The sequence below is a fragment of the Suricata suricatta genome, chromosome 15 (genome assembly GCF_006229205.1).
Source record: "Suricata suricatta isolate VVHF042 chromosome 15, meerkat_22Aug2017_6uvM2_HiC, whole genome shotgun sequence".
Taxonomy (NCBI): Eukaryota; Metazoa; Chordata; class Mammalia; order Carnivora; family Herpestidae; genus Suricata; species Suricata suricatta.
The window spans coordinates 48,845,212-48,860,229 of record NC_043714.1 but is presented as its reverse complement, the minus strand read 5'-3'; the positions used below and the strand labels follow the sequence as shown (position 1 = coordinate 48,860,229).

The 15,018-nt window shown below is 33.6% G+C and overlaps 1 protein-coding gene across 8 annotated transcripts in view; it reads right to left on the bottom strand.

Moving 5' to 3' along the window:
• Nucleotides 1-6,063: 6,063 nt before the first annotated feature.
• OXR1 (oxidation resistance 1) overlaps nt 6,064-15,018 on the bottom strand; it is a 427,046-nt gene continuing 418,091 nt past the window's right edge. For 7 of the 8 annotated variants that reach the window (XM_029924062.1, XM_029924063.1, XM_029924064.1 and 4 more), the window contains 4 exons: nt 13,917-14,069; nt 11,820-11,915; nt 9,821-9,894; nt 6,064-7,975 (listed from right to left, as the gene is read on the bottom strand). In XM_029924062.1, coding sequence (XP_029779922.1) covers nt 7,840-7,975; nt 9,821-9,894; nt 11,820-11,915; nt 13,917-14,069 — 459 coding nt within the window. In that variant the 3' untranslated portion in view covers nt 6,064-7,839. The remainder of the gene's footprint in view (nt 7,976-9,820; nt 9,895-11,819; nt 11,916-13,916; nt 14,070-15,018) is intronic. The other variant, XR_003903487.1, reaches the window with a different exon arrangement.

The window sequence follows — 15,018 nt, the reverse complement described above, 5'->3', positions numbered from 1 at the left end:
TGGAAAACTTAAGAGCTTTTAGACAAAAAAGATAAGAATTCACATGGCAAAAGTCCTCATAGGTAATTAGCTGCCAAAATAATGTATGAAATAATTACATAGGAAATATACACCATCAATAGCATTTTACCAATGGTAATTTTAAGTCCCCAATAATAAGCACTATACAATTGGTTTCCAAACTGTCAGAAGGTTTCCTTTTCCAGACTTTCAATAAGATGTTTAAAGATTTTTGGGACAGCTGAAATGCACTTTTTAAAAACCCCTTCTGTCTGGACCATCAAATGCTTGATGCCTTTCAACTTTTATAATTTGGAAGCTTTAGAATTTGCTGATTCCCAAGTTCACCTTCTTACCATTCTGCTTAATTACCCTGAACAGGAGGGAAGTTCTGCATTTGGGTTTTCTCTTCCCACACTTTGTTGGTAGTGGGGCTGCAACTATATTCTTCTTTTGCCTTCTGCTTTGAAATTCCAAAATGCAACTTCCTTCTTTTTTATGAAAATTTTTAAATGTTTTGTTATTTTTGAGAGAGGGAGGGAGCAGAGTGCAAATGGGGGAGGGACAGAGAAAGCGGGAGACACAGAATCCGAAGCAGTCTCCCGGCTCTGAGCTGTCAGTACAGCCAGCCCGGGGCCCCTTCTTTTTTCTTATACTACCAACAGGTGTATCAGGTGCTGATTCTCATCATGTGGGAAGAATTCTGTGTAAACCAAATTTTTCTATCAGTGAGAACTCATGGCCAGGGAAGGATTGCTGTACTTTCTCTATTAAAGTCATTTTGTTTAGGGACAAGAGGAACAGACTACCCGGCCCACACTAACGTGACCTCTTAGTGTAGATGCCCCCTTAAGATTCCCAGAAAGTTCTCATTTCCAGTACCTACAACATTTCCTAGTATGCAGTAAGAACAAAGTTAATGCCTGTTGAATTATTTCGTTTATAAGTGTGCTCTGTGACTTAATCTCTCAGGCTAGGTTTTCAGAGAACTGTGGTTCATCCAAACAATGGTTATCTGAGGACATGTGCACCCAGATTTGGTATTTAACAAAATTACATTGCATTTAGTTTTTGACCAAGAAATTCCACTCCTAAAATTTTTCTTGAAGATAAAACCCAAACAACATGAAACTACATATGCAGAATGTTTTGTGCATCATTTTAAATTGTAAAAATACTAAATATAGGAACACGGTTGAATAAAGTATGGTAAATCCACACAACGGCTGTACCTCTAAAAAAAAAAAAAGGAAAATCTTTAAGAACTGAGTTATTTTTAAAAGTGTGTATATGTGTGTGTGTATATATATATATATATATGCATGCATACATATATACATACTAGATTGTGCGTGTGTGTGTGGGTGGGTGAGTGTGTGAGGGAGGTAGTGAGAGAAAGAAAGAGAGAGATAGAGAGAGAGAGAGAGAGAGAGAAAGAATGAATGAATATAACTGGAAATAACCAGAAATAATGAAACTGATTTCCTGTAAGGATGAGTGGAAATAAGTTGAAAGAGACAGATTCTGTAGAGTTTTGACTTTGGAACCCTTTAAATCCTAACATATACAAAAAGTAAAATCAAATAAATGAAGACAGAAAACCCCCTAAAACTGAATATGTAATAACCCAAATTCTATTTCAAATGATTAATCACACAGAATGAAAAGAGGAATGTACATAACTCTTGAATACAATACTTTGATTAAATACCTTCAGTCTAAAGATAAAAAGCTGCAAAGGAATATTCTACTTTTGTTGTGAGGGTATGGGTGTATTCTGAAAATACAATGTGTATACTGTCAGATTAAGCAAATGAGTAGTATTTGGGAGAAGAGAGATATAAGCAGGAAGTGAGGAAGACAAGGAAAACTTCTGTAATGTTAGATTGCAATTAGAGGCATTAGTGTGCATTCATGATGTGTGAATTTGCTTCTTATCTCTGTCTCCTAAAAGGCCCTACAAGCAATGCCATCCCAGTAACAATAAGCACATCTGACACTATTTCCAAGTATCATTCTCCTTGAAAAGAAACATGTCTACTTGGAGAAACGCTGATTCTAGGATTGGGTTACAAAAAGTTTGGAACATCATATTGTACCAGAAGCAAGCACTCAAAATGAAGAAATGTACAGATGTCAGTTTGACAGAGTACTCATTGGCTAAATAAAGCATAGAAATGGATTGTAACACTCTCCATAAGTGAAAAAAAGGAACCCATTAGTTCCTACCAATAATACCTATTCTTAAATAAAAGAAAGATTTTACAGTAAATGCTAAGTAAAATGTGCTGGCAATGAAAGTTAGAAAAATCATCATTTTGCAACCATTTCTGTAGTTCAGGCAAGAATCTTCAATGGATATGAAAAACATTTTGTAAATTTGGAGAGTAGATTATCTATGGTATTAAAGTATCTCCCCACACATTCTTTATAAATTACAAAGAGAAAATGGTAGTAGTGGAGAAACATGTGGACACTACCTTAATGAACTAATCAAAGCTACTATTCACCAATAAAGGGATAAACATACATATGTGCATTCTAATAGGATGCCAAAGACACGACATCACTTCTGTGGTTTTCTTGCCAAAGATGCATATCTTCATATAGGAAAAATTTATACAAACCCGCATCGATGGACATCCTATACTCCTGAGTTCTTCAAATACACCACTGTCATAAAACACAAAGAATGAGTAATGAACTCTTCCAAGTTAAAGGAGCTGAAAAAGAACAACTAACCATAATGCAGGATCCTGGATTGGGTTACAGACCAGGAAGAATAATGCTTTAAAGGACATTATTAGGTGAGGTTAAAAAATGTACTGCATATTAAATAAAAATATTGTTACATTTCCTGAATCCAATCACTGTACTGTGGTGACATAAAAAGATGTTCCTGTTTTTAGGAAATGCATGCAAACAGACATGTAAAGTATAATAGAATTAGATTCAGCATAAATTATAGGTGAGTGGGTGGGTGTGTGGAGGGATGGGGAGATGGTGGGGAGAAGAGAAAGTTTTGTAAACATTCTAATACCTACCTCTTGGTAAACAGATATATTACTGGTGGGTATATAGCAAGGAATTAAATTGCTGGTCAAAGGGTCAGCTTTACTAGATACCGCCAAGAAAAATTTCCAAGGTTGTTTCACTTAACATTCCTTTTAAAATAGCTTTTATTGACCATTTTGATACTCGTAGGAATTCCCTATGAGAAAGTCTGCCTTTTTTGTTGAACCTTTTTGCTTAGTAGTCAATTATATATTGTGCACTTGAGACCTTCATCACATCTGTGTATTATACCAACATTCTACTCCGTTGGTTGCCTTTTCACTTTGAATGATGTCTTTTGATGAAAAAAAAAAACTTAAAATTTTAATGCAGTAGAATTCATCATTCATTTCCTTTATGGTGAGTGCTTTTGTGTCCCATTTAACAAATGTATGTGTATTTTAAGGTCATGAAGATATTCTCCTTTATTTTTAAAACTAATAGCTCTATTATTTTACCTTTCCCATTTAGATCTACAATCTGTAAGTAATTTTTGCATGTGGTGTGAGATGGGTCAAGATTATTTGTTCCATACAGATATTCAATTAACCCAGCACCATTTACCGAAAAGACCATCCTCTTCATGAAGCAGCAATGTCATCTTTAAAAAAAAAAAAAATCAGTTTGTTTCTGGACTCTTTTAATTTTCTTTCCTCTATAAATCCTTTTACTAATACATTGTCTTACTCAGCTTCTTAACAGATCTGGTGTTCAAGATTACAGCCTCATTCTTCAGTGTTGCCTTAAGTTGTTCATCTCTAAATTTCTATATAATGATAGAATCAGATTAACTTCCAAAAATAAACTTGAGAATTTCAGGGCCAATATTGATTGATTTTGTAGAACTGACATCTTTCAATATTGCCTTCCTATCATGAAGGTGGTATATAGCCTTCCCACTTACCTTCGCTATGTATCCTATATTTTCAATGGTATTACAAATGGTAATATTTTAAGCTTCATTTTCCAATTGTTTGTATGTGAAAAAGGAAAGGTTTTTATATTGAACTCAGTAACCTTGCTAATTCAAATAGTTTATCTTTTTGGAATTTTCCATGCCCACAATGATGTCATATACAAATGACATTTAAAGTTCTTCCTTTCCAATCCTCATGCCTCTTCTCTTTGTTGCTTTTTCACTGGTTGAAACTTCCAGAACAATGTTGAAAAGAAGTGTGGATAGCAGTTATCATTGTCAGGTGTCTGATCTCCGGGTGAAAACTTTTAATAAATGATCATGCTTCCTGTATATTTTGCAAAATAATTTTTTTTATCAGAGTAAAGAAGAGCCCTTCTTTCCTAGTTTACCAAGTTTTAATCAGAGATTGGCATTGAAATCAATCAAAATCTTCTTTTGGTTCTATGGAGATGATTATGAAACTTTTTTTTCTGTAAATGTGGTAAATTGGTATGTCTTAAAATGTTAACTACTCTTGTTTTCCTGGAATGAAATTAATTTGTTTATATTATTCTTTTATATATGGCTGATTTTGATTTGTGGTTATTTTATGTAGGATTTTATGTGTTCAAATGAGACTGTTTTATAATTATTTCCTTTAAGGATTGTAAAGTTTTGGTATCAAGGTCATACTGACCTCATAAGGCAGTATCAGAAATTCTCTTTTCTCAATACCTAGGAAGCTGTCATCTAATACTGACACTCCCCCCCGCCGCCCCCACTTTAAATACTTAAAGAATCACCCAGTGGAACGATATGGGCATGGTTTTTCTTTTGTGAAACTTTTTTTTTAAATTAACAGATTCAATTTCTGCAATACAAAAACCGTGTTTCTTCTTGGGTCAGGTTTAACAAACTGTTTTCCAAAATGTTTTTGCATTTAACCTACATTGTCGAGTTTACTGATGCAAAGTTGTCCACAGTGTGCTCTCTCTTTAAAGTCCAGAGACTTTCTTCTTTTAAATTAACAATGGTAATTTTTTTCCATCTTGCCAGAGATTTAATCTTAAAAGTCCCAGATTTTGTCTCATATACTTGTTTAAATTTTATTGATTTCTGCTTTGTTTTGTCCTACCTTCTACTTTCATTGGGTTTAATTTGTTGTTCTTTTAGCTTCTAGAGATGGAAGCTTTGATTATTAATATTACTTAATACTACTACACCCCCCAAAATTTATCTCAAGAATTCTCTCTTCAGTCAGTCCAAAGGAATTTCATTCATACCTTATGGACTCAACATATCTGTATGTTGTTGATTTTAAAATCTTTTTATCAGAACCAAATATTAACACCCTCTGTCAGCTCTCCAATTTCTCATAACCAATCTAATTTCCTTATGTGCTGGTTCTTTCTCTTCTTTGTACATCACTCCTATCAATGAATGATATGCCCAGTTGCTAAATAATACACCTAAGAGCTATCTTTACCTCTTTCTGATATACAATAACAAATCATGTTAATGCTAGTTCCTAGATCTCTCTCAGACCTATGCCTTTTTTTTTTTTTCATGCATTCTTCTTAATTCCCATTGTTATTATTCTTATTCAGGTCTCATCATTTTTTCTCTGGACTTCATAACAGGCTTATTGGTCTCCTTGTCTCTAGTTTTCTCTCTAGGAATCTAATTTTCAGAGATCTTTCTAAAGTGTAAACTTGATTGTGTCATTCCTCCACTCAAATTTTCGTAATTGTTCCTATGAGATAAAAAAAAAAAAAAAAATCTAAGTTTCTTGGAGTTGCACACAACAAAACTCTTTATGGCATTAGCCTTACCTTGCTATGCACTCCCCACCAAAAAAGAGAACATAATTTAAAAGTATCAAATGACTTACACCTCTTCACATGTTAAGTGCTCACTCACTTCATTTTTTAAACTATGCTGTTCTCTCTTCTGAACGCACCCTTCCATCACTATCACCATTACCACCGTCACTACCACCACCACCCAAAGCTCCTAGAAGCACGTTTTACATGTAAACCATAGCAGTATGTTTAATCAAAGATTCCTTAGATATGAAAGTAACTTGATTATTCAATAAATCCAAACTCAAATTTGTATTTATGTATTTAATTTTATTTGGTATACACCACTATGACCTTATTATAACAAATCCAATACAGGATTTTTTTTTTTAATGATTAGTCAACTCCACAAAGACAATAATACTGCTGTGGAAGACCATAGGGGGAAAATGATGTATTTATTTACAATTCTCTATATTGTAAACATTTAATCTATATACTGTTACTAACTTATAATGAGAGAGCTTTACATACACAAGAAAATGATGCCCACATTTCTATTCATATTCAGCAATAGCATATTAAATAGATTTTGTTTTCCATTAGTATTATGCTTCCTTTAGGTAATTATCTAAACTTTCAAAAGATCTAAATATATTCAAGTCCTATACAACTAAAACTACTAAAGCCAACATACTTGGCTTATAATTTCCTTTTTAGAATAATTTAAAGTGCTATAAGCAACCTGGCAATCGACACTTTCTATAAGAACAAAAACTACTTTTAAACATTAATTTACAAGATAATATACAAGGTTTATCTGGAATAGCTGAAATTTCAGCACAAGGTCACTGTCACATGTATAACAGCAGGATTTATTTATTTATTTTTTGCATAACATGAAGCTTTGAAATTAACTGATGAATGACCGCCACAATGGCATATTATTGGTTTCCTACAAAAGAGGATAAGAACTACTAGTATATTCTACCTTGCCTTTTTTTTTTTTTGAGGTCACTTGACAGTAAGTTTGCATATTCAACAAGTCTACTGAGTTACAATATTGTCTACTATAATCATTGCCCTTTTATAACAGCAAATTCTAATGGTAGTTAATAACATGTACCACTCAAAAAAACACTTTTTTTTCCGTTTGAACAAGAACCTATATTTTGGGAGGTGGTGTGCAACAAGGCTAAAACAATGGAACTATAAAACAGTATATCTAACACAATATGTTGAAGGAATATGCATCTGTTTCATAGTTTTTGTACTTATAATGCCCTGCTAAGCTACAAATATGCAAATAGTATATTTTCTTGCTTGATATATTAAGTCCAGTAGAATCATCAAGTTCTCATTCTCCTTTGTATTTTATAATTTTTTTATCAGATAATTCAATCATGAAAGCATATGCCCAAACCTGCAGATCACGTGCATTGTGGTCTATCACAACCAGAATTCTCCTCAAATTTCATTTTGATTAAAATGAAACTGAGAATACCTGCAAAATTAATAAAGAGAATGTTATAGTATGAATTAAATTAGAACTCAGTGGTTTATGGAATATGCATAATTTTGGCATGTGTTTTTTTCCTTCATAAGGATGACTAAGTTAGGCATGTCCAAAAGTCACCTGTGCCAACTTCACAGATACATCTCACAGCATTATCTAGTCTTTATTCTCTCAATGCTCCAATTAGACTGTTCTAGTAAAACAATCAATATAGTTTTAAAAATAATAAACCAAAATAGGTTCAAAAAAAGAGCACCATCCTATGAGGAGACTGAGATAACATGGATGGTAGATGAGGTGGTCACTATGATCAAAATGCCGCCAAAATTCTGACAAAACCCAAGCTGTTATACTGTGTGGACCCATGTCATGGTCTAAACCTGAAAACCCCTGGGACAGAAACATGATTTTCAAAATAAATTCCAAAATTATAGCTGTAATAAATGGTGATACGATTAATTTTAAAGTACAAGTGACATGTTACATTGTATTGCTTCTTGAACTTTCCAAACAATGCTTGTCCATGTCAGGTTTGGGCCATTATCCTGCTAAGACAGACAGCATTATATTTATTCAAAAGCCCAGATTTCAATGTCTTGGATAAAGAAATCTTCCTTCTTAGAAAGTGTATGATTCCCAAATGTTTTACAGGAATGGCTTCTTCCATGGTAGAGATCTCCATCAAGCCAAAGGGCAAATTCTCCCCTGCAATATGTGAAAGAAAATAGTTTTAACAATAATCTCTTAATACTTATGCCCTAACTGGTACAATAATTACCACAGAGATTATTAAATAATAATTTAAATGAGACATTTCAATAATCAACAACTCTAATGTCATTAATTTTTTCAAATACTTTCATACTCCTTTTCAGACTGGTACAAGGCAATTTTGTTTTGTTCACATCTCATAAAATCATTTACTGTACAGATCAAGTAATAAAATGAATTCTTTAAAATTAACTTCACATAGAATAAGCTTTTTAAGACAAGTGCGCCTCTGTTATTCTCTTCCTGGTATTATGCGTTTTTCTTTGCTATATAGTTGTAATGTATTTGACAGAAGTTAAATATTAACATGAATACTCCCTACCCAAAATGTGTGGTTCATGTTGACAGTTCAACCACCAATTCACAGCTGAGGAAACTTTAGACTTGAGTTTGCTCAAGGTCCCATGGGTAATGTATTTTGAAACCAGAATCTAAATCAGGTCAGTCTAACTCCAAAGCCTACATTTAGGTCCATCACATCATGATTTAGATTTCTTTGGGGCTCCTGTATGGAATTTATCAAATCTCTGTAGCTCCAGGTTTCTGCGCCTATACTCTCCTTTTCTAAAGAGTGTAAACTTGTCTTAATTTGTAACCAAATGACCCAGTGTTTAGTTTAGCTTGCTGCAATCATGTGGTATAATCAAAATCAAGCTCCAGCAAAAATCTAATGATATTATGTTATTTTCAAAGATTGGAGACACCCTTAGCAGCTTTAAAATATCGGACATTTGCTTGTAAAGCCTTCATGGAGAGCTAACTGAATCACATGTAAGACTATCATTTGGGTAGGGCTGAATGACTGCCTGCACTCAACCAATTAAAAAAAAAGTGCAACTGGAACATATAAATATATGCTGATCCAACAACTAAAAATAACATCGTTTTTCGTTACCTGGGTATGTCCTTCAGAGAAGGCTATAATAACCATGGTTATTTTTTAATCACTGAAATCACGTCTTCCAAATACCTATCTATTAAGAAGTTGTAAGAGAATTTATAAGAACCACTCAAGATAATGAATATTCTTACAGGCTAACAAGATTCTGCAGCCTCAATAAATTATTATTATATATTCTCAGCTGAGGGAAACAAACAAATAAATAGTACTTTTATGTTTGGAAATTAGTTAGCATACTTTATGTCTAATCTTGAAGGACAGAGAGAAATACCAAAGGAAGAAGTTGGTGTTTGCTACTAAGCACTATTTGGAAAGTGTAGGCCTGGAGGAAGAAAAGCAAGCTACCTCCAAACACCAGTAAGACCGAATGAAGGTGGGATACCAGAATAAGTAAACCAAAATTCTCACAGTGCTTGCTACCCAAAAGAATCAAATCAAATTACTGAATGACTCATACTTTTAAAAATAAAATAAATAAGAAAACTGATCCTGAAAATCTGGAAGGGGAGGATCACAAAATTTTTTGAAGACAACAAATTTCTATTATTCTCTGACATATCAATCCAAATAGTCTCCAGGGTAGAAGAAAATCATTGGAACTGTTTTTATACATTAATTTGAGAAAAGTCTAAGGTATTAGTGTATTTCACTTTCAAATACCAAGAAGGGAATCAAACGGCATTTTAAATCAAATAAACAAATATTTTACCAATAGTTTCAAATACTACTTAAGCACCTTCTTGTAGATACATTTTCTTAGTCATAATATACAGACTATGATCTAATGTCAAAACTTTCCAAAGATCATGGATTTTATAAATAACACAAATCAATAGTTTCTTTTAAAAAATCTCATGGTAAAGTGTTCAGGGACTTACCCTCCACCACCAAAAGCTAGTGAATCCATGTCTCCTTTGATAAAAAACATATTATCTCCTGTCCACTTAAAGACCTACACAAATAAAAAGAAAACTTTAAATATGTGGATGAAAATGGTCACTATACAGAGTTAGTTATCCTAAACCCCAAATAATTAACAAAGCCTAGATGATAATAACAGGAATAATAAGAAGAACAGAAGATTGGGAAGAAGGGTCTGGTGCTTGGGCTTCAGTGCTCATAGGACTAAATTTAAAAGCACATGATCTTCATATCTAATTCCTCAAATCTTATGATCTCTACACATACTTCTCTTTTCTATGTGTCCATCAAGAACTGATGGTTATCGAAAAAAGTTGAAATAGAAAATCAGTTAAGAAAAACTGGTAAGATGCCACTACCTTTTTTTAAAATTTATTTTGAGAGAGAGCAAGCAAGCATGGGTGGGGGAGTAGCAGACCGAGAGAATCCAAAGCAGGCTCTGTGCTATCGATGCAGTGCCTGACTTGGGGCTCAATCTCATAAGTCGAACTGTGAGATCACAGTCTAAGCCAAAAATCAAGAGTTGGGACGCTTAGCCGACTGAGTCACCCAGGTGTGCTTAGATGCCATTAACTTTTATTTAAACATTAAAATAAATATACGTTAATTTGGTAATACTTTGATACAGGTCCAAGGTCTTTTCTTTGGATATAGATTTGCCTATCATCATTATTATATAAGCCCATCACACATGTTCATGATTTCTAGCTTCAAAATTTTTAAATTAATTTATTTTGAGAGAGAGAGAGCATGTGAGGGAGCAGAAGAGGGAGAGGGAGAGAGAGAATCCCATGGAGACTGACATGGGGCTCGATCCCCTGAAACATGAGATCATGACCGAAGTCAAAATTAAGAGTCAGACAATTAACCGACTGAGCCACCCAGTTGCCCCTATAGTTTCAATTTTTTTTAAGAGCAGTAAGAACATAAAAACGCTTAAGAAATATGAGGGGAAAATTTCCAGATGTTGACATTCTTAAATATTTTGTACTAAGTAACCTTCCATGTAACTTTTACCTAAACCTAATACAACAGCAATTTCTAACATGTCACCTTTATGAAGTTTTTCCCAGATGCTTATTACAGTCTTCACTCTAACACTTTTTCATAGTTCTGTAACATCTAATTAATACATTATTACATTATCAGGTAGAAACAGCATAAAAAGATCTGAGAATATGCGTAACTGAGCCTTAACAAATCTGTAACAACTGTAAGCTTCCAGGTAGCCATAGTCGTAGGTTGGTATGTTTTATGATGGAATGGAAAGCATGGGCTAATCAAGCCCTTTCTATTTTGTTCAGTTTTAAAAATGTTTCTAAAGACCTTTTTTTTTTTTTTTTTTAATCAGCTGTGTTGGTTACTTTTTTCAAGATTATAATTTCACCTCTTAGGAAAGGTTTTACATTAATGTACCTAAGATGCTGCGATTGTACGTAATGTTTTAAATAGTCAACATGTTCACTAAAATTCATGTTTATCTTTATATTTTAGACTTTACTGGCATTAGTATGCATTCAATTTAAGTTACTCAAACCATAATAATGAAAAAGAAGTCATGTAATTACTTTTGATTTAAAACCAAATCATTTATTTGTTAAGTTTTTAATACATATACCATGAAACTTAGTCATTAGAAGTTTCTAAGAATTTCACAATGACAATTTAGAATAGTAACAATGATGTATATGCTCCTAACTGAGGCCATGATGTGTGTTGAGCACTATGCTAAGTGTTGTATATAGGACTCTCATTAAAATTTCAAACCACCTTTTTATATTTTATGATCCCCATTCTATCCACAGGAAAGTTGAACCTCAAATGGTCAAAAAGTGCTGTTCTATTTAGTAAAAGAGAGAAATGAGAGTCAAATGCACGTGTGTAGGACTCCAAGGTACATGTTCTTTTCATTATGCTATCTCTTTATAAACTGAATATTGGAATAACTGTCCTTACCTCAAACTCTGGACAGAATGTAAAAACAAAGGTCTCTCCAGTACCATAAAAGCCGTCACTCACTTTAAATGGCTCAGATGCTAATGCACCAAAAACCTACGGATTAAAATAAGGCATGTTCAATGACATATTTATTAATTTGTTTAATTAAGCATGATTTCATTATTTATGTTTAAGTAAAATAAAAAAACCCCCCCAGAAATGTAATATAATTTTATGAACTTCTACTTAAAAAGGGAAACATGATCAGCTGTTATAAAATTTGCATTACTGTCAAGTGTAAAGTATATCAGTTTCTCAATATGAAATTCTTACTAGTTTTTAAATCTAAAAAGATGATTATAACAATTAAAAAATCTTAAAAAATGACTATCATATTTCAGGAGAACTTACATGTACAATAAGGATAACACATTACAATGGCATTACAGCACTAAGGAAAGCAAAAGCCCTTCAGTATATGTAAACATTCTGCTACTCACAAGGTATGCTATTTTTGTCTTCATTAGACAATAAATTCCATGAGAGAGGGCCTTGGGTCTGAATTGCTTGGATTTGTAATGCTATGCTCTTACACAGTACAAGACACATAGTTAATAACCTAAAAAAAGAATGAGTGAATAGGAAACCTAGACAAGTTACTTCAGTGCTCTGGGCTTAAGTTTCCACATCATAAAATGGAAATGTAGAGAGTTTTAGAATGATTTATTTCTCTTAAAAAATATTTATTTTGAGAAAGAGAGAGGTAGTGCACATGCGTGAGCAGGGGAGGGGCAGAGAGGGAAGGAGGGAGAATCCCAAGCAGGATCTATTCTGTCAGCCCTGAGCCAGGCATGGGGCTCAACCTAATGGACCATGAGATCATGACCTGAGCCAAAATCAAGAGTCAGACACTTAACCAACCGAGCCATCCAGGCACCCATTTATAGATGATTTGTACAGTCACTATCTCCCCTGATAATCTTTTACAGTTTTAATTTTTAAAATAGGCTTTCTTATTGAAAGGTGTATGTTTATATATTTATGTATGTATGTATATAAAATGTTTTATGTAAATATAAATACACAGCTCAACATGAAATTGTCACAAAGCAAAGTCCCATTTACCTTCTTCATTTAGACCAAGAAAAAGAACATTAGCACTTCACAAGGTGTGTTTGTGCCTTCTCTGCATTTCCACCCCCGATTTCCCAAAGGAAGCAACTAGCCTGAACCATAGATTTGTTTTGTCCATTTATGAACTTTCTTTAAATGGAAAAATAAGACAGTTACTCTTTAGTGTCTGGTCTTTAACTCATTATTATGTTGGTGACACTTATCTATGCTACAGCAGGTAGCAGTCCTTCATTTTCACGCTGCAATTACCTTTCACTGGGTGTATAGCTTTGGGGAAGTTGATGAAATTCTTTTAGACACAGTTAACTTTTCTTTAAAATCATGATGATAAAAGTATCAATCTCACAGGGCTCTGATGACTAAATAAGATAATGCATATCAAGGGATTAGTCAAGTGTGCATAAAAAGCACAATTAAGGTGTCTGTAGTAGTAGTGCCTTGTTTTTTAAATTAATATTGCTCTTTCATCTTCTCATTGTACTTCAATCCTAGTAACTGACCCCTTGCTATTTCAGAAACAAACCAGTATTTCTCTTGCTTATCTATGGTCTTGTTCTTGGTATCACCCTCATATGATTATCTTCAACTTTCAAAAATTTACCTATGCTTCAAGAAGACTCTGTCAATTTTCACCCTTTCCATGAACTTCATTCTTATCTTGTCCAAACAGACATGAACAACCTTTACTCTAAACACGCCTTTTGCTTTCTCTAGGTTCTTACTGCACTTGGCATATTTTGCTTGTCTAAGGAGATACTGGTATACTTACATTTCTCTTCTAATAGACTATAATCCCTTTAATCATTCATGCTCATATCTATCCTCTGTAGCACTCAGCAATGCCTTGTATATTAAAAGTACTCAATAATTATCAGTTAAATACAAAAGTACTAATGAAAATGATTTTTATAAGAATATATTAAAATTTACTATTTTTATAATCTCTTAAAAGTAAGGTGTCTATGTAGTGACTTTTCATACCTGCCCATCACTGTCTTTAATCACCATCAGCACTGGGGTGTCTAAACCGGTCATTGTTCGGTAAAGGGTCTTCAAGCTTGTGCCATGCTTCCCAGTGCCATAAACAAGAGTCCATGGATAGCCAATTGTTCTTGGTGGAAGATGCTTGGTAAGCTTTGAAAATTAAAACGTTAACATTTAACTTGGTAACTAATTGTCATGTGCAAGATATTAATGCCAGCTGCAATTTAATGGTACTTTGTAAAATGTAGGCTACAAAAATAAACAGTATATTCTCAAAGATATAGAGATGCTTGAAGAATAACTAAATTTCTCAGCATGAAATATTAATTGTCACCCAGGAACAGACAAGGATTAGAAGACAGACGAGGAACTGGGATTATTTATTGTATGTGCCTTCTGTATTAACAAAAATATTAAATGGACTGTTAGCTTAATTATTAATGACCTCTCAAATAATGGGCTCTAGAGACACTATTGGAGCTAGAAATCAAACTTCAACATTTTATAGCTGTGTGACTTTGGACAAGTTACTAAATCTCTTTATGACTAAATATCTTCACCTATAAAATGTATACAGTAAGAGTATCCAACTTGTTTAGGTGCTGCAAACAAGTACAGGAGATAATCACAGGAAGCAATTAACAAGTGCACAAAATGAAATGAAGTTTTGGCTATTACAGTGTCTCATCTAAATTGCTACTGTTACATTTCATGTGCCTGTAGGCCATCTAATTGTCCTCTTTGGAGAAGTGTCTGTTTATGCACTTCTGCCCATTTCTTCACTGGATTATTTGTTTTTCGGGTGTGGAGTTTGGTGAGTTCCTTGTAGATTTTGGATACTAGCCCTTGATCTGGTATGTCATTTTGCAACTATATTTTCTCATTCCATCAGTTGCCTATTAGTTTTCTTGATTGTTTCCTTTGCAGTGCAGAAGCTTTTTATCTTGATGAGGTCCCAATAGTTCATTTTTGCTTTCATTTTCCTTGCCTTTGGGGATGTGTCAAGTAGGAAATTGCTGCGGTTGAGGTCAAGGAGGTTGTTTCCTACTTTCTTCTAGAGGGTTTTGATGGTTTCCTGTCTCACATTCAGGTCCTTCAG